At 58.3% G+C, this 19175-nt stretch overlaps 2 protein-coding genes across 2 annotated transcripts in view; both read left to right on the top strand.

The window, feature by feature from the left end:
- The window catches only part of SND1 (staphylococcal nuclease and tudor domain containing 1), a 223322-nt gene extending 208414 nt beyond the window's left edge, over nt 1-14908 (top strand). The window contains exons 17-24 of the mRNA XM_083401914.1: nt 6778-6966; nt 9463-9604; nt 10021-10144; nt 10517-10586; nt 12237-12350; nt 14070-14273; nt 14387-14431; nt 14554-14908. Coding sequence (XP_083258040.1) covers nt 6778-6966; nt 9463-9604; nt 10021-10144; nt 10517-10586; nt 12237-12350; nt 14070-14273; nt 14387-14431; nt 14554-14619 — 954 coding nt within the window. The 3' untranslated portion in view covers nt 14620-14908. The remainder of the gene's footprint in view (nt 1-6777; nt 6967-9462; nt 9605-10020; nt 10145-10516; nt 10587-12236; nt 12351-14069; nt 14274-14386; nt 14432-14553) is intronic.
- Nucleotides 1-19175, top strand: part of LOC310659082 (uncharacterized protein) — a 332609-nt gene that overhangs the window by 284571 nt on the left and 28863 nt on the right. The gene's annotated exons all lie outside the window — the stretch shown is intronic.

The following is a 19175-nucleotide window of genomic DNA, read 5'->3' as shown; positions in this document are numbered from 1 at the left end:
CTGCGCCTGCCCCTCTCGATCTCTGCCTTGGATCTGCGACAATCCCCCTGGGCAGGTAGTAGGCATGTGGAGTTGCTCCCCCGCTGGGGGCCGGGAAGGAGAAGCCAGATTGTGTCGGGAAGAATCTGCAATGCTTATCACTTTACAAAGGCCAGCGGAATTCACTTGGGAGAGGGGCAGCCTTTGAATCAACGCAGCTACAAGCATTCCCCAAAACAGACACAAAGGGAGGCCAGGTGCGCAGGCAGAATGATAAGCTGCACATGTGGCGGCCGCGGGGGGGGGGGTCCTCTCTCCTTGCATGCGGCATTTCGGGTTGCAGAATTCACCGGCTCCTGGCTGTGCCCCGTCGCTCTCCGACCCCGGACCGAGCGCAGGAGCCGGGCCAGCTGTCAGATTCGACCCTTCTCCATCCTGGTTCTTCATCTGCCACACACCCTGCCGGGTTCTTGGGCCGCGAGGCATCAAAAGCTCCACCCCCCCCAATGAATCTGATGCTGCGAGAGGAGCCCCCCAAGCAGGCAGCTTCTGGGAAGCGGAGGGAGAGGTTTTGACAAATCCTGGCTCCCCAGTCGTTCCTCCTCCCCCCGCCATGTCCATGCTGCGTCCGGGGCCGTCTCGCCAGCAGGGGGGGTTGACATGAGATGTGTATAAACTCCGGTACTAATAGATACTTGTCAGAGGATGAGGCTTGAGCGTGACAGGCAAGTGCTGGCGCGTTTACCTAGCGAGCCCTGTCAATCACTCGGTGGGCTTGAAGGCTCCTCCGCTCGGCCGCCTTGACAGCCAGCCCCGCGGCTGGAAGCGAGCCTCCCTCTGGGTGGGCGACAGGGAGGTGGGTGGGCGGGCTGGGGCCCTGGGCTGAGAGCCCTGGCAGCGGCCCATGCCTGCCCCAGAGAAGGCTGCAGAGGCCGGCGCCTTCCCCTCCCTGCTCCAGCCTCCCTTTCTCTTCAGGGCTGCTGGACTTACCATTCTTTTTTTATATATAAATATTTTCTATTAGATTTTACATAACAAATTTCAATTTAAACATATCATTCACATTCGCATTCTCAGAATCCCTTGACTTCCCACCGCCCTCCCCTGGCTTCCGTGGTCCATCCCTTTTTCCTTCCGCTTATCCTATTTTCTCTTAATTTGTTAGAAATTTTGTTAACCATTTTCCCATTGTATTTTGGACGTTACAAGCATTACTCTAATCCTGCCAAGGTGTGTTTTTTTTAGTTGGTTACAATGTTCTCTTAAATACATTATAATTTTTCCCAATCCCCCTTGAATTTCTTCTCTTCCTGGTCTCTGATTTCCCCAGGTAATTTCGCCATTTCGGCGTAGTCCATCATCTTCATCAACCACTCCTCTCTGGTTGGAACTTCCAGCCCTGTTCTTGGCGGGGTCAGCAGTGGGGATTTGCGACTGGCCTCCCTGCCCGAGGGTCTGGGAGGGTTCGAGCTCTGGGGTGCCCCGTGCTGGGTGAAGGTCCCTCTTGGGCTGAGGGCTTTCCCAAGGGAAGCTTCCTTGGGCAACAGGCAAGGGGTCCTGGCTTTCTGTGGAGAGGAAGGTGGGAGTTCCCTTCCAAAGGGGTCCCATAGAAGCTTCTCCCCGTCTGCCAGGGGCTTGAGAGGCTGGGGAAGAGGTGGGTTCAACAGCTGCCTTCTGCAGAGTCACTGATGGGCAGTTGTGGGTCGCCAGAGGTTTCGGAAAGGGGACCATCTCAGCCACACCTTCTCCGCCTTCCGCTGGACTCCTTCTGCAACTTCTTCGGTGAGGCTGCAGGATCCAGACTGAAAGGCGAGACCACGCTCTGCGTGTGTATACTGTAAATATAAGATATACAAGACGGCTGACGTTAATGGCAGCACCGGATTCTCAGCGACTTCGCTTTTATCACTCCAACTGGCAGGACTTCTGACCCGTCTGCCTTTTAAAATTCATTGCCCCCTCCTCATTTGGCTCCCCACCCCACCCCGGTGCTGATCCGCCGCGGCTTCCCCCCACGCAGGGGATTGTAAATCTCGCCTCTCTGCCTTACAACCCCTGTTATCATTTTCACGGCTCACCTCCGCCTTTGAATACTTAATTTAAAACTTCTGCCTCTCGCTCAGCGGTTCGTAATTCCAGGCCTGGTTCCTGGGGGGGGGGGGGAGGAAAAGAGGGTGATGGATGGGCCTTGGGAGGAGAGCGGAAGCCATAAGCCGAGTCTCCAGGGGGGGCGGGGGCAAGGGGAGAGTGCTTTTTTAACCGTTAAGTTTAATAAGATGGATATCTGGAGCACATAGTTATTCTAATCATGCCATTCCGCCTCCTAATCTATTGGCCTGTGTGATGGTTATGGCTTTTAAATTTCCGCAACCTTACGGTGACAAATCGTGTCTTTTCAGTTGCAAAGTTTGGAATCAAAGTCTGCGGGAGAAGGGTTGGGGTGGCCCCCAGCATTACCTGGTGAGCGCCCCAGGCAACCCTCCAAGGTCTCCCTCAACCTTGGCTCCAAGGAACCCTTTGGACCCACGGCAAGGGGGCAGACGGCGGGGCTACCCAGGGAGCTTATTCTGTTCCTAAGCACTCCTGCCTTGCATGTCTCAGGGACATCCGAGGTGGGTTACGGCTGTTTTTTAAGAAGCCCAAAGCTGCAGCGACCGACGGAAAAGGAGGAGGAGAGCCAGAGAGGGCTTGATGGGAGAGGCCTGGCCCCTCAGGGCCTGCGGGGGACCAGCAGAAGCATTTTCAAAAAAAGGGGGGAGCTCAGAGCCACCTGCAGGGGCCCCCCACCTTGCCCCAGGCAGCAGGAGAGCAGAGCCGGCCTCCAGATTACGGCCGGTGCAAAGGAAACAGAGTAAACCTTTTCCAGCATGGAAGTTCAGTTATGGGGAAAGCCACCTGTGGACAGTCTGTCTGCCAGAGATCTTACTGTATGACTTGTGTGTGGTCCTGATTTCTCTCTGGACCCTCGTGCTTTGAACATTTGTTTGTTGTTGCCGAGGCAGAACTTCTCGTGAACTCGAAGAGATTCCTTTGGGTGAGCCCGTACTTGAGTGGTTCGTGTTGCAAAACGATGATCTGCTTGCGCTGCGCCGCAGTGGATCTCCCCCGGCTTGCCTTCGGGAAGCGGAGAACACTTGAATTTTTCAAGAGGCCACTCAAAGCCCTGGGAGCATCCAGCCCCGATTCCCTCCCTACTCATGGCAAGGGGGGGCGAGCCAGTGGGCAGCTTCCCCTCTGGGTGCAAAGGGAGAGGCGGGAGATCCCAGTGGGGGGTGTTCCTTGGAGAGGGGGGGCTTTGAAGCCCCTCCAGGCTGCCTCCTGCTGTTGCCGCTCCTTCCCCCCTCCCGCCTCCTCCCCGTGCAGCAGTTTAAAAACCTGCTTCTCTGCTAAGTGCTTCGCTTTATGCATCAAAAGCCTTTTCACAACTGAGTAAAGCCTAAATGGCGAGAGGAGCTGGAAGGCGGGGAGGCAGCTGCAGCCGTGGGCGCCCAGGATCCGTGGGGCTGGGTGGAAAGGGCCCACAGGCTTCCTTGGCCATTGGCCTTCGTCCTCTTCTGTGCGTAGCAGCTGGGGGGGGGGGAGAAGGGCCTGAGAACCTCTTCTCCCCAGCAGCACCTCCTGGGCTTGGAGCCTGTTCACTGGGGGCTGGGGGCGACCTTCTGTGGGACTCCTCCAGGCCTCCCAGAAGGCCCGGCTGACTTGGGCTGATTGCCTCTGGGTGTTCCCCGCAGAGGACATGAGAGCATCCTGCCCAGCCTTTAGGCAGGTTGCGCTCATGGTTTGGAGCCCCAGGACTAGGTCTGCTGCTTTCTTCTCCAGGCCAGCTGACCAGGCAGCTCCTTGTCTTCGCCTCACCCCCGGGGGGCACCCGCCCTTGGCCAGACACCCAGGGCAGGGTTCCAGTCCGGAGCTGCTTTTATTCAGGCCCAGGTTTTGCTTGCTGGGTTCTCTCTGCTCAGCAGCTGGGCTCCCCCCCAAAAAGACACCTCTTCTCCTCCTGCCAAAAGAAAGAGAGGGAATTTTTCACCCTGATATTTATTTGGCTTCGGTTTCCTCTTGGCTTGCCCCTTTGGCGGTGCCTGGCATGATGGCTCGCTGGCAGGGCTCACCTGGAGTGATCTGTTCTGCCTCTTGTCTTGGGGTGGGGTGAGGAATCCTACTGTAGTTGCCTCCCCCAGATTGGATCTCGGCAAATGGCCAGGCCAGCCCTGCAGGGCACATGCCTCCTGGGCAGGTGCTGCCGGCCCAACAGAGGTGAGGGCGCTGGGGCTGTCCCCTGACTGCAGGCGAGCAGAATCATCCATCCTTTTGCCACCTGGATAAGAAGACGGTTGCGTGGGAGCCCCCCCCCCCCAGCCTCCCCCTCTCCCTGCTCAACCTGGCAGCGCCAGCCTCCCAGGCGCCCAGGAAGCTTCCAGAGGTGCCCCTCTGCCCAGGCTGCATGTGGGGGCATTTGGGGCTGGGCAGGCTGCCTCTCCTTCTCCCATCGCACAGAGCTGCCTGTTCCTCTCGCACCATTTGCTTCTTGCTAATTATGGGCAGATCCATTATGAATGGCGGGCAAATGCTAATCTGCTCGGAAAGTGGCTGGAGTGTCTGATGTTTTCCTTTGCATATTTCATTCATGTGCTTTGTCTCCCCGGATTACAGAAGCAGTTGCTGCTTCTCCTAGACAGGACTTAAGGGGGGGGGGGGACCCGGTTCAGAGCAGGATACCTGTTTAGCTCTGGGGAGAAGGAAGCTCCTGGGCAGAGCCTCTTCCTGCGTGAGGGCCAGGAAAGGCTGGTGCTCAAGAAACTTGCCCAGAACCCTGCTGCTGGATCAGACCAGAGACCTTGGTCTCATCCAGGTGGAAGCATCACAGGAGAGTCTCCTTCGCAGGCCACTCATCTTCAGCAGCAACCGGTCTTCTGCCTCTGGTACAGGAGACGGCAGCAATAGGCGGCAGCCGCTGTGACTGGTAGTATTTTCTCTTGCAAAGTCACTTTGAGACCTTTCCTGTGGAAAAAGCAAGGAACTAATGTAATGGCTTGGCTCTTCTCCTACTCCCCAGCGGGGCTGCAGAATGTTTGCAAGGAAAGCAATTGCTGGTGGGGTTGGGGGGGGGTGCAGAGAGAGAGATCGAGAGCAAGAGAGAAGCCAGCAGCCAACACTTCCAAGTCTCTCTTGCTGGCTCCTTCCCTGTCACCCACACCCAGATGTGGGAGGCTTGGGAGACCCCCTTCCTGGTGTACTGGCCAGGGGGCGACAGCGCCCCCTGACCCCTTCCATGCCGTCTGCAACCTGCCCTTCTGCAGTGGCCCTTGCATACCTGGAGAGGGGTACTGCCCCGGCAGGCGCAGAGAGAGGTGGGGGCCCCTGCGCCATTGCGCCCCCGTGGCTTCCTGCGGGGCCTGCCCGGTGCGCCTTGGGGAGGGCCCTGGAGCTTCCCCCTTGCCCTCGGCCCCTGGGCCCGGCTCCCAGTGGGGCAGAGGAGCCGGCTTGCCTTCTCCCCTGGCCGGCGCTGCACTTGCGCCCTTGTCTGCAAACCTCATCAAATTCCTGGATATTTAGACATCCATTTTATTGCTTAATCGAGCTTGAAGCAGCTTAAATGAATACAAGTGTTTGTAGTCGTGAGGGCGGAGTTTTATGGCTTTGGAGCAGGGGCCAGCTTCATCCTAGCGCAGCCGCCTCCACGGCAGAGGCCCCCTTGGCTCTGCGGCTGGGGGGGGGGGCTGGCATGGAAATGCAGCAGGCCAGAGGGATGGGGTAGGCAGCAGCAGAAGCTGGGCACTGCCACCCTGGGCTCCTTCCTCAGGCGCCACGGAGCTGCCCTCCACTGGTGCCGGAAGAGCCCCATCCGCTTTGGGAAAATGTGTCTATATCTTGGCCTGCTTTTTGAATGGGAGAGGTCTACAGTCCTGCAGTTTAGCCAAGAAATGTATATGTTCATTCCATTTTTACCGCACCTGCCCTCCAGGGTGATTTGGGGTGCTGTATCTCCCCCCCCCCGGCTTTCTCCTGTGGGGCAGGCTGAGCCAAGAGGCATGGTTGGCCAAAGGTCACCCCGGAAGGTTATGGTCCCGCTCCCAGCAAGGAGAACGCCTCACTCGAATGGCAGGAGGTCATGCAAGCTCCGTTGCCAAACTGAGCCCAGGAGTGTCAAGGCAGCCCGGATGCCAGGGAGATTTGGGTGGGTGGGCTGCTGGGAGAGGCCCCCCGGAGCTGTCCCTGGGCTGTCTGAGCTCTGTGGCTCTGCTGCTGCCACCATGGGCTCTGTGGCCCTCTTGCCAAAAAGCTGTGCCCTGGAGGGGGGCAGGGGTGGGTGACGCTGCGGTGACGTTGAGGCCCCGCGTCCCTGGCGTTTGACTGTCGCTCGTTGTGTCCTGAGCGAGGATTGATTTCTGTGCTGCGCGCCTGACAAGGGCAGTCCCTGAAGCAAAGTCATGTGCTGCTTGATCCCCGGGATCGGAGAGCAGATTGATTTTGAATTTGTTCAAGTGCCGTTGCCCGAGGCAGCTTGTGAGAGAGAGACTGCGAGTGTGTGAGAGAGAGCTTTGTTCCCACCACCCAAGTCTCCCCACACCCGTGGGACCCACGCAGGGTGGAGGGTATTGCTGGGGAGGTGGTTTTTGGTGTTGGAGTCAGCCGCCTGGCAAAGTGTGTTTAGCAGGATGGCACTTTGCGGCACCTCAATCTGGGGGTGCAGGTGGCTGGATCTTGGGGTGACCCCTCTGGAGGCGGGTCCCTCTCACTCGCCGGACGCCCTTCCGCGTGCCCCCTGACGGTTTCCTGCCCGCTTTGTGTCTCCTGCAGGTGGAGGTGGAGGTGGAGAGCATGGACAAAGCCGGGAACTTCATTGGCTGGCTGCACATCGACGGCGTCAACCTGTCGGTGGCCTTGGTGGAGCAAGCGCTGTCCAAGGTGCACTTCACGGCGGAACGCAGCAACTACTACAAGCCCCTGGTGGCGGCTGAGGAGGCCGCCAAGCAGAAGAAGGAGAAGGTACCCGTCAGCTGGGAAGGAGGGGGGGAGGTCTTCTTTCTGGTCCACGAAGGGACACGCCTGGGCATGCTCCCAAGGTGCGGTGGCTCCCCAGCATCGCTTGGTGCAACGCTCCCCTCTCAGCCGGGCCCCTTCCACTCTCCCTGCCAGCCCACCACGTTTGGGTTGCCGTTGGCTGGATGCAGGCCGGGTGCCCTTTGCCCCATTGCCAGGCCCACACCCGCCAGCCTCAGCCCCGCCAGCCAGCACAGAGGAATCCCCACTTGAGTCAGGGCTGTCCGCCCTCCGTCTTTAATTGCCAATTAACAACTTCCCTTGCTCTTTCTCCTGTCTGGCTGCCGCCTCGGAACGGGGGGAGAATGGGAGCGCCTTGCCCCTGCCCTCCCCTCCTGGGGGCCCAAGGCCTTTTCCCGATCCGAGGAGCTGTAGGGTTTTGGGGAGGGGGGAGAAGGTGGGCCTCTCCCTGATCCCTGATTCACCTGCAGGAGAGGAGACCTCTTGAGCTTGCTCCGTCTCTTCTCCCTCCTCCCCACTTTGGTTCGTCGGCCGGGAATCCAGAATGTCTGCGGCAGATTTCCTTGCCCCTTGGGGAGCCGTGCCTGAGCCTGTGAGGAGGGGCTGCTTCCCACCAGCCTCCCCGGGACTCTGCCAGCGTGCTGGACAGCCGAGCAGCCTTTGGGGGCCATCCGCGTATGCAAATGGCTCCAGCCTGGCACTGACAAATGCCTGCGAAGGCCCCTTGTCAGTCCTCGAGAGCAGAGGATGTGAGGAGTCCGCACTCCTCTGGGGCAGCCCCACTTCCAGGGCGGGCTTGCTCTCTTCTGCCCCATGGGCAGGAGGAGGCTCAGCAGAGGAGCTTCTGGGGGGGGGACAGGCCCATCCTGTCACTGCTTGTCTCTTCTAAGTCCTGCCTCGTGAACTGCCAAGCAGTTTGGGGAGAACCTAATCAGGCACGGAAACGTCCTAGGAGCCGGGGGGGCAGGCATGTGCTCCCCCTGCCTTAATGGAGCCCGTTCCGGCGGGAGAGTGTCGGCCCAGAAGCACGGCCCCCCGAGGGCTCCCAGCACCGTTTGACTTCACTCTTCCATTAATTAAATCAGAGGCTCCAGGGAAGCAGGCGCGTCCTGGGTGATTTGTGTCGCTGGCACGGAAATTGTGTGCGAAGGTGTGGGCCTGCTCCTTGCGAGGGGGGGCCCCACACAGCATGGCTGGACTGAGCCGCGGGATTGGAAGAGGCGGCTGCGTTTGCCCGCCCCCTCCCTCCACGGCCCCTCCCCTCCAATCAGCCTGGCCCTTGCCTGCGCTTCTTCACGCCCGGCTGTCGACTGGACTCTTCTCGCCCCCAGGTAGATCTCAGCTCCCTTGCAGCCGGCCACACTACGGTGCCCGCGCCCTGGTCCTTCCCCTGGCAGCTAGGGAGCATGCAAGGCTCAGCGCTGTGTCATCGGCCCGGGCCGGCCACCATAGTCCCTCCTGTTCTGGAGCCCCTGCCATTAGCATGCCAGTCCCGGGCCTCTCTCCATCCTCAGCCCACTTTGGGCTGAGGGGACCCGGCTTGGGCTGCTCTGGCCTGGGTGCCCATTTTTGGCTGGTTCCGTTTCTCTTTCCGTGGCATCCCTGGGAACGTGGCTGGTGAACGTTTTGTGGCCGTGGCGCTTGAGCTCCTTGGGTTTGAAGAGCGGTCCTTCTGCACTCCCAGCACCATCCCTGCGCCACCTTCTCCGCCAGGGTGCCTGAGTGGGTCAGGCTGGGCGTCTGCGCCTTTGGCAGGAGGCTGAGATCTGCGTTTGGGGCCGAGAGAGAGGCTTCCCGGGGTGGCAGCCCCAGAGCAAAGCTGTCTCCTGCCGCTGACCTCCCCCTGCTCCTCTCTCTGGTGTGTGGAGGTGTAAATTGAGCGGCAGAGAGGGAGGGAGACGGCAGCGTCGTGTGGGCTCCCTTCCGCAGCCCGGCTGCCTTGCCTGTCACAGCTCCCCCTGCTCGGCCGCCCACCCGGCGACTCGATCGGACTTGACAGCCTGTCTCTTTGCATCAGCGCAGTCGTGCTGTGCTCCTGTTGCGCAGGGGCCCGGGTGAGGCTGCCACCTGGCACGGGGGGGGGGGCGGGGGTGTGTGCCTGCCTGTCTCCTCTTCCTCCTCCTCTTCTGGCAGCCAGGGCTGGGAGCTCTGAGCCTGCCCAGAAAGCTTTCGGTGCTGGTCGGGGGGCCAGGGGCTCCTTCCCCACTGTCTGCCTCCCCTCAAACTAAGAGATGTGGGTTTCTGCGCTCCCAGGAAAGGCTGTCCCTATCAGCTGGAGCGTGGCCTGGCAGGAGGGGCTGCGGCTGCTTCCCTGCCTCCTAAGTCACCTCTCCGGTGCCCCTCCTGGTCCTCTGCCGTCGCCAACTCCCCTTCCCGGCCTGTGAGATCATTACTGGGCTGAGGTTTCCCTGGTCCTCCTGCCTTGCGCACCAGACCTCTCTGGCTCCTGTGACCTCTGGCTCCATCCTCCTCGCCCCCCAGGTGTGGTCGCACTATGAAGAGGCCCCCGTGGAGGACGTGGTCCTTGTCCCCGAGGAGAAGGAGCGCACAGCCAACTACAAGCCCGTCTTTGTCACAGAGATCACAGATGACCTCCACTTCTATGTGCAGGATGTGGAGACAGGTAAGGGGGCAAGGCCGGGGGGGGGGGGAGCTACTCTGTTTGATTGACGCCCTGCCAGAATGTTTGCAGGACAGACCCAGGGACCTGATCCAGAGGGCTTGTATGTGCTAAGCAAGAAAGAGGGGCTGTTCTCCTGCTGCTCCTTCCAAGCCTCAACTCTGCAGCCCCCATACCCTCCCTCCTTCCTATATGGGGGATGCGGAGCGGGGGGAGGTGGGGCCCTTGGGTGCCCCCAAGCTCTCGGGGTGGAGGCCGGCCTTGGCTGGGCGTTCACCAAAGATCAGCTCAGTGCAACTGATCCAAGCAAAGCTCTGCCTGCCCCATTCTGCCCCATGGCGTTTGGGGAGAAGGGGTGCCCTGGAGCAGCTGCTGATAGCTTCCTGCAGCCCCTGAGTCTCTCCCCCCCTTTGTTTTAGGGACCCAGCTAGAGAAGCTGATGGAGACCATGCGAAGTGAGATTGCTGCCCACCCCCCCGTGGAGGGCTCCTACACCCCCCGCCGCGGAGACTACTGCATCGCCAAGTTTGTCGACGGAGAGTGGTGAGGGTGCTGTGTTGAGGGAGGGGCACGGGCAGGGGACCCTCAGGGGCTGCCTGGTGTGGGATGCCCCCCTCGGGACTCTTCCGAGCGCCTCCAGCTTAGCCCCTAAGCTTTGCAAGGCAGCCTCCCGGGGTGCCAGCCGGGGCAGGGGGATGATTTGGCCATGACCTCCTCCCTTGGCCATTCCGGGAGGTGCAGGCAGCCAGGGAGGCTGCCTGTAAGGATGGAGGTTTTGGCAAGGGAGAACCTCATGGCAGATTTCTCATTTTCAGGGCAGCCCGCCCCACCCGCCTTGCAACAAGTGATGGGGGGTGGCTCTGGCTGAAAAGTGTGGGGTCTCAAGCTTATTCCCCCCTCTCCCCTCCCTTACAGGTACCGCGCCCGGGTGGAAAAGGTGGAGTCTTCAGCCAAAGTGCATGTCTTCTACATCGACTATGGAAACGTGAGTGGTGGGTCTTTGGGGGAAGATTCCCTGGGGGCCCTGGGGGCCTCAGCAGCCCCAGAGCTGCTTTGGGGGGGGCAAGGCCTCCTCTGGACAGGGGGGCCCTCCCTCCCGAAAGGCCTGGTCCGTAATCTGTGGGGGCTCCTGAACCCCACCTTGTTGTGGGAGCCCAGAGTGTCTTCCGTGGAAGGACTTCCCTGCGGCTGTTCCTTGGCAGCTTGGCCCCACTGCAGCCACTTCCCATCTGGACTGCTACAATGCGCTGTACGTGGGGCTGCCCTTGGAGACTGGGAGGTGCCCCCAGGGGCTGGGTGGCCTCGATCCTGAAGCATTTGCATTGCACCCGAGTTCAAGGGATCAACAAGCCCTATAGGACTTAGAACAGGATCTCTTATGAAACTGCAGGTTGTTGCCATAACCCTGCCAATGTTTTTATCTGTTTGCAAGTATATATTTAAAGTTGTTAATTGAGTGAGCAAATTACCGTATTTTTCTGTGTATAAGACTAGGGTTTTTTATTTTAAAAGTGGCTTTGAGATATGCCCCCATCTTACACATGGGTAGTGCAGAGCGGGCGATTGGTTGCAGCCTGTGGCGACAGGGCGGGTGATTGGTGGCCGTGTGAAGGGCTGTTTGCGATTGGCTGCCTCTGTGGCAATAGTGCGGTTGGTTGGCGGCTGCGGGTCTTGGGCGACGCATGCGATGGTCAGTGGCGGGTGAGTGATTTTTGGGCAATTCCAGCTCCTAAAAAGCTCGGCAACTCTGTGCCATTTCCCCCCGTTTTCTTAAATCAGAGTCCCCAAAAATAGGGATCGTCCTATACATGGGGGCGTCCCATAGACAGAAAACTACAGTACAGTGGTACCCCGCAAGACGAATGCCTCGAAAGACGGAAAACTCGCAAGACGAAAGAGTTTTTTGTTTTTTGAGTTGCTTCGCAAGACGAATTTCCCTATGGGCTTGCCTCGCAAGATGAAAACGTCTTGTGCCTTTTTCTTAAAACCGTCAATGCATTCCTATGGGAAACCGTCAATGCACAGTGGTGCTTCGCAAGACGAAAAAATTCACAAGACGAAAAAACTCACAGAACGAATTAATTTCGTCTTGCGAGGCACCACTGTAAATGGATTTGGATATGCAAAAGATATTTAAAAATAAATTTAAGGGACCGCGGAAGGAGGAGGAAGGAAGTCAAGCTTTGAAATGTTGAAATGATTGTAAAACTAATGAAATGTATAAACATGAGAAGTATAAATAAAAACTTAGGGTGGGGAGAGGACTTAGGGCCTGCCTGCTGGAGATGCTCGGAGGAGGCTGCTGGGGGGAGCTTTTCAGGGATAGCACGTGCTGGTGATGGGGTGCCCTTCCCAGCCCTCCCCCCTGGAAATGTGGCGGGCGCCCGCTTCCCTGACTTCCAGTCGCCAAGAGACAAGGAGTGTCCTTTGCCAGACCTTTGGTGGGCGCTGTGCCTGGTCCACAGGGCAAAGGGAACTGATGGTTTTGACCGGTTTTCATATTCCATTGCTGCATTTGGCGTGTCTGCTGTGAAAAACAAACTTCCTTTCCTCGCTGTCCTGGGATCTGCGGACCCCAGGCGGGATAGGAACCGCGCCCAGGGGTGACCGAGCTGCCTTTTCTCCCCCTCTGCAGAAGGAGACTCTTCCCTCCACCCGCCTGGCCACCCTGCCAGCCGCCTTCAGCACCCGCATCCTCCCTGCTCAGGCCGCCGAGTACAAGTTTGCTTTCATCCAAGTGCCCCAAGATGTGAGTCCCGGCCGGGGGTGGGGGCCTGGGGGGCAGAAGGCACGATAGGGGGTGGCCAGGGGGAGGTTGCGGGTTGAGTTGTACCCTCCTGCCCCTGAGCTGGGTCAGGAGCTCAGCCTACACTCGTGGAGGACCCTGGCAGAGACACATGCCCGACTGGCATGTTCTCTCCCTCCTGGTCAATCGTTCGGGAGCTTCACAATCTTTCTTCTGCCCGAACATCACAGCGACCGATGCCAACAGACATCGGCACACTTAGGGATCCGCAGAGTTTGCGCATCTCACGTGACAGACCTCAGCAACTCAGCGTTTTGGCTAATCTACTTTATTTACATATAAACACACACGGAGCACTGCAACATGGCTCCCTCTCTCTCTAGCATCAGACAGGAAAGAGAGAAAGAACAAAGGACAATAGAGCCAGTGTGGTGTAGTGGTTAAGAGCAGTGGACTCATAATCTGGTGAACCGGGTTCTTGTCTTCGCTCCTCCACATGCAGCTGCTGGGTGACCTTGGGCCAGTCACACTTCTCTGAAGTCTGTCAGCCTCACTCTCCTCACAGAGTGTTTGTTGTGGGGGAGGAAGGAGAATGTTAGCTGCTTTGAGACTCCTTAAGGGGAGTGAAAGGCAGGATATCAAATCCAAACTCTTCTTCTACTCTTCTTCAATAGTCCCACTTCACGGAACACAGGAACACAAACATCCTGTCTCCGTCACTTCCCACTTTGTGGAGTCAAAACATATACTGTCATGTGAAAGACAACAATCCCATGACTGCAATCACGGAGCAGGAATTCCAACAAGCTGCCCCTGATTTGCCACCTGGAAGAGGCGGACCGGAGGTCACAGCCGGAAGGGGCAGCTGGAGGGTCTGGGGGAGGAAGCCCAAGGGCGGTGGGTCCGCAGTGCTGCAGAAAGGCTGGTTCTCTGCTTGCTTCTCAAACTCTCAGGAAATGCAGGTGCCCCCAGCACAGTGGCTGGGCTGTAAGCGCAGGAGAGACGAAATATGTGACTCAGAATATGGTGGTGGCAGCCAGCTCTGGGGGCTTTGGAGAAGGAATGGGTCCATTTACGCAGAGAAGAGGGGCCCAGTGGACGCCTGTCTCTCCCATGTTGAGAGGCTGCCCTAATAATAATAATAATAATAATAATAATAATAATAATAATATATTATTTATACCCCACCCAGCTGGCTGGGTTTCCCAACAGAACATTAAAAACACAATAAAAGATCAAACATTAAAAGCTTCCCTAAACAGGGCTGCCTTCAGATGTCTCCTAAAAGTCAGATACACTGGACGCTCAGGTCGTAAACATGATCCATGTGGGATGCATGTTCGCAACCCGCAGCGTTTGCAACCCACATCTGCGCATGTGTGGGTTGCGATTCGGTGCTTCTGCGCATGCACGACCGCCAAAACCCAGAAGTAACCTGTTCCGGTACTTCTGGATTTCGGCAGTCTGCGACCCGAAAAAATGCAACCTGAAGTGGCTGTAACCCGAGGTATGACTGTAGTTGTTTATCTCCTTGACATCTGATGGGAGGGCGTTCCTCAGGGCGGGCGCCACCACCGAGAAGGCCCTCTGCGGGACCCCGGTGTCTGGGCAGAACGTTGGGGTGCTCGGGAGCTGCCGCCGCCAGTTTCTTCTGTCCTGCTCTGGGGGGCGGGTTCAAGGCGCCCCTCTGACTGAGTGTGTCCCCGCTTCCTCTCCCCACAGGAGGAGGCCAGGGCAGACGCCGTGGACAGCGTGGTGCGCGACATCCAGAACACCCAGTGCCTGCTGAACGTGGAGCACGCCGGGCCCAGCTGCCCCCATGTCACCCTGCAGTTTGCTGACTCCAAGGGCGACGTGGGGCTGGGGCTGGTGAAGGAGGGGCTGGTGATGGTGGAGCCGCGCAAGGAGAAGCAGTTCCAGAAAGTGGTGAGGGGGGGCGGCAGCAGGTCTGCCTGGGAAGTGGGGCGGGTGGGGGGCTGAGCAAGGGGGCAGGGGACAGGGCAGAGAGGGCCTGCTCTGATTCCGCCTCTTCCCTCCAGATCACAGAGTACCTGAATGCCCAGGAGGCAGCCAAAAGTGCCCGGGTAAGTCAAAAAGGGGGGGGGGCTGGAGAGCCAGGGGGCAAGCAGACCCCACAGAGGGGGTCTTGGGAGGGGTCTCTGGCTGCCACTCAGATCTCACCCTCCCCTCTCTGCCCTCCCCGCAGCTGAACTTGTGGCGCTACGGAGACTTCCGCGCCGACGATGCCGACGAGTTTGGCTACAGCCGCTAAGCGACAATCCCGCTGGCCCCTCGCGGCCCCCGCCATGCCCCCCCTTCCTGAACCCCAAGCGCCGCCCTGCCTCTGGAGCCCAGTGCCCACCCGGCGGGCGCGAGGGGGCGGGCTTCATCCGACTCCAGGAGCAGACAGACTTGGCAGTGCCGGCCTGCGGAGGGAGGGGGTCCTGGGGTCTCCCCCCCCCCAGCCAAGCCTGCCCCTCCCCACCCTCCTCCTCCTCCAGCAGCAGCAGGGGGGGTGTCTGCGTGACGCTTTGGAAGCCAATAAAAGTAGTGAGAAGCTGGCCGAGGCCGTGTCTTTTTGGGGGTGGGAGAGACGGAGGGGAGGGGAACACCCTTCGCCCCCCCCCAGACTCTCACACTGAGTTCTGCTCTTATTTCTGTGGGGGGGGGGAGGCATGTCAAGCAAGGACACTAGGGCAGGGGGGCACCTCTGCTCAAGGACACAGGGTCATGGCGGAGGGCTGCTTTCTTTTTGCTCCATTGGGTGGGGTTGGGGTTAAGAGTTATTGGGGCAGTTCACAACACAAAAATCCAAAGAACGCACAGAATACACAAATTACGACTTTGAGACTGTCAAGTATATGTATATACTTGTATATGTTCTTGTATATGTTCTTGGCATCCATTCCTTGTTAGTGATCAGCTTGTCCAATGGTTAGGGATTCAGAATGCAGACATTAACCAGGCGAATTTTACCAGAAGGCCAAGCCTACTTTGACTCCGCAGACCAGATGGATGGAAGTTGTGAAGAGCCCCAGGTTGGGGGGCAGAGGAAAGAGCCACCGGGGGGCAGGGGGGGCTGGCTCTTCCTTGGCCTCCACAAGGCCCTCCTGCCCTTTTCCTCCTTTCCTTCCTGAGAGCATGAGAAGTGCCTCGTGGATCAGGCCCATGGCCCACCTAGTCCAGCGTCCTCTTCTCCCATGACAGGAGGCAGAGCTTGGCCATCCTGGCTGGAAGCACTGACACCCCCTCTTCCTCCTCCTCCTCTGTGGGTTTGCCTCTTGTAAAGCCATCTGGGTCGGTGGCCTTCGCTGCCTCCTGCAGCAGGGAGCTCCACAGGTTAACACTGTGCCACGTTCTTTTATCCGTCCTGAATCTCCCAACATTCAGCTTCATGGAAGCTCCGTGTCTTCTGGGGCCATTCTGTCATATTGCCTCTTCCCCACCTTTCCTGGTTCCAAGCCCTGCTGCCTTTCTTCCTCGCTCTGCCCCCTTGATCACTTGGATCGCAGACCCTACAACGTCCTTTTGGAGATGAGGCCGCTGGAACTGCACGCCATTAGCAGAGTGAGGCCAAGGAGGTGCTCTGCCCTCCTTCTGATGCGATAATCCTCTGTGGCCAGCCCTCCTTTCAAAGCAAATAGTGGCTGACGCGAAAAGGAAGGGGTCTGCTCTGGTGGCGAGCGAAGGAGGGAGAAATCCAATACTGGCTACAAAGCAGAATCCAGCCGGCTCTCATTACACAATGCAGCCCTCGCCTTTAATTGACTGCTTGCAGTGTCTCGCCGTGGGTCAATCTGTCATGCATTGTCTCCCTGCTCTCTGAGCTGGAGCAAAGCTCTCTCATCTGGGACTCCTCCTGCCGCCCCCTCTCGCCCCGGCAGACTTCGGATTATTCATCAGAGGCCGGGATGCACCTCGGCCCTCTGCAAAGCTTCCGCCTCTTCCTGCCGGCGCTCCGTGGTCCCCAAAGACCCATGTAGACTCGGCTAAGCGGTCAGGGTTTGCTCAGGAATGGCTGAGTGGGTGGAGGCGGCAGGCCTGCTCTGCGGAGAGCAAAGGCCCCAAACCGCCCTGGAACAAAAGCGGTGATTTAAATCCTGTTTATGTTGCACCTTACGAGGCCACAACCCCCCGGCCTTTTCGACGATGGAAGCAGCCGTGTTACAACCGCGGGAGGGCGGGTGCCTTTTGCCTCTGGGCGGTGGGGGGGGGGGGCTCCTCGCTTACTCCAGCGTCGCTGCAGCCTTTGCCCTGAGCTGCAGGAGCACAGGCAGGCAGGCGGGAGCAGAGCTCGGCGGAAATTTTACTCCCAAAACGATCCTCCGTGGATCAATGGGCGTGAGGTTGGGTGACGCGCAATGGGCTCCTGTCCCTTAGCGTGGCGTCGTGTCGATGACGTGGGAAGCGGGCTCATCAGACTCACAGCTGGTGCGAAACCGGGGGGGGGGGGGAGTCGTGGCCCCTTTGGAGGTTGCCTTCGGTACTTGGCAAATTCAGTCTGGGCAGATGTGAAGCATTATTCCATGGGAGGTCGTTAAAATGGGGAGGGGGGGCCATGCCTCGCCTGGAAAAGAACAGCAACTAATTGTTTCCAACTGTTTTTCACGTTGTAACCTGCTCTGGGACCTTGGGGTGAAGGACAGGGAGCAGAGGGCGTCCAAGCGGCTCACAAGTTGAAGGGGGCAGGAAGGGTGAATAATAATAATAATAATAATAATAATAATAATTTATTTATATCCTGCCCTCCCCAGCCGAAGCTGGGCTCAGAGCGGCTGACAACAATAAAAGTAACACAGTTTACATAAAATCACAATCAATTAATTGAAATGCATTCCAAAATCAATTCATTCTAAAATCAATTCAGAATCAAATTAATGGCAACCATTGGGCTAGAGTTCTATGAGGATTACAGAAGGGGAGAGGGGGTCAGACTGTGCCTTGGCCAAAGGCCTGGCAGAGCAGCTCCGTCTTGCAGGCCCTGCAGGAAGATGTCAAGTCCTGCAGGGCCCTAGTCTCTTGGGACAGAGCATTCCACCAGATCGGGGCCACAGCTGGAAAAGCCCTGGCTCTGGTTGAGGCCAGCCTAACCTCCCTGTGGCCCGGGACCTCCAAGATGTTTTTGTTTGAAGACCATAAGGTCCTCCGTGGGACATACCAGGAGAGGCAGTCCCGTAGGTACGAGGGTCCTAGGCCGTATAGGGCTTTAAAGGTTAAACCCAGCACCTTAAACCTGATCCTCTACTCCACCGGGAGCCAGTGCAGTTGGTACAGCACTGGGTGAATGTGATCAAGCCTGTCACTGCAGCTACTTTTCAGGGCCAGGTGGGAGCTGGGGGAGCTGAGTTTGCCTCTGGGCTGCTGTCCTTGGTGCTGATCTGATGGTTCCCTCCTTACCAGGCCAGTCCTGTTGAGCCTCCTTTGGAGAGTGCCAGGGGTGCAGACAGGCGGCCTTGCTCTGGGCAAAGGCTCTTTCCTTTTCCTGGGATGTTCTTTCCGTGAGGAGGGGTGTGGCAGGCCGAGACTGCAAAAGCCTTCCGCCTGCAAAGGCCCCTTTAGCTCCTTCCCTCCTCCCTGAAGTGCCTTCCTTATTCCAGCCCAGGTCAGGGTGCACCAGGAATGGAGCAATAGTCTCTCCAGTCTTGCCTGACCCCGGGTGGCCCTGATGCTCCAACCTCTTGGGGGTTTCTTGGGGGGGGGCACTGCCTGACCTAGCAGCTGTGAGCACCCTCCTAGGTTAGGACAGGCTGCAGGGCAATTGTGTGCCCTTTGGTCCATCTTGGCTTCTTCCTTGGAAGAAGGCGCCTGTGCCTAAAAATGCCTGCCAGCCATCTCCTTGCTGCTCGCCCGTTTAAAGGGGCACAAGGGACAGGAGTCTGCAACACCAAAGTGCCCTGCTCCCCACATCTATCTGGGGAGGAACCTGCATCACCAAAACTATTGGGAGGTGGCCTTGCTTTCGCCCAGGTGAGCAGAGCTGGGCTGTTGCCCTCAGGTGCTGCTTGTGGGCTTCTTCCCATTGCGGCTCCTGGGTGGCCAGAAGAGGATGTGGGGCTGGATGGGGCTCCATGGGCCTCATCCCGCAGGCTCTTCCTGCACTCGCTAGGCTCGGTCTCCCCGCCCCACAGCTCCGCATCCACCTTGCAGGCGACTCTTCAGAGGGTTTTGTAAATATTATTCCAATTACGTTTATTTTATCACATTAATTATTGAAACATGCCACCCAGTGCACTATCCTGTAATTATGTGCAAATTGAATTAGCACAGCCCTATAATTAGCACATCAATAACGACAGGCCGTGCCAGCAGTAGCCTCTCCTGTGCTGGGACCTGAGATTGGACACATGGAGGGATTTGCCACCAGAAGTTGGTTCCATCTCTCCCCGGTCTTGCCCGTGACTGGCGCCATTGCCCCCAGTGAATCAGGGGCTGGGGAAGGGGCTGGGCGGCCAGCTGCCCCCTCCTGTGCTGCCTACAGGTGGGGCTGGGAGAGGGCATGGGGAGCTCAAGAGCCCCCTGGTCCAGCAAAGCCCCACTTCTTGCACCGTGGCCACACATGAGATGCATCTGAGGGGAGAGCGGGTGTCCCTCAGTGTGAGCCCTTCTGTATTGTTTCCGGCATGCTTCTCATCGCTTGTTTATTGTGTTTATATCCTAACTTTTTCTCCAAAGGTGCCCAAGGTTGCATACGTGGTTTTCTCCCGCTCCTCATTTAATCCCCACAACAACCCTGGGAGGTGGGCCAGGCTGAGAATGGCTGTGGCTGGCTCCCAAGGTCAAGTGAGTTTCATGGTTGCGTGGGAGATTCGAACCCTGGTGTCCTGGGTC

Source organism: Podarcis tiliguerta, assembly GCF_965153285.1.
Source record: "Podarcis tiliguerta genome assembly, chromosome: 10".
In the NCBI taxonomy this organism is placed as follows: Eukaryota; Metazoa; Chordata; class Lepidosauria; order Squamata; family Lacertidae; genus Podarcis; species Podarcis tiliguerta.
Note: the sequence above shows the minus strand (reverse complement) of the source record. Positions and strands in the feature narration are given on the sequence as shown.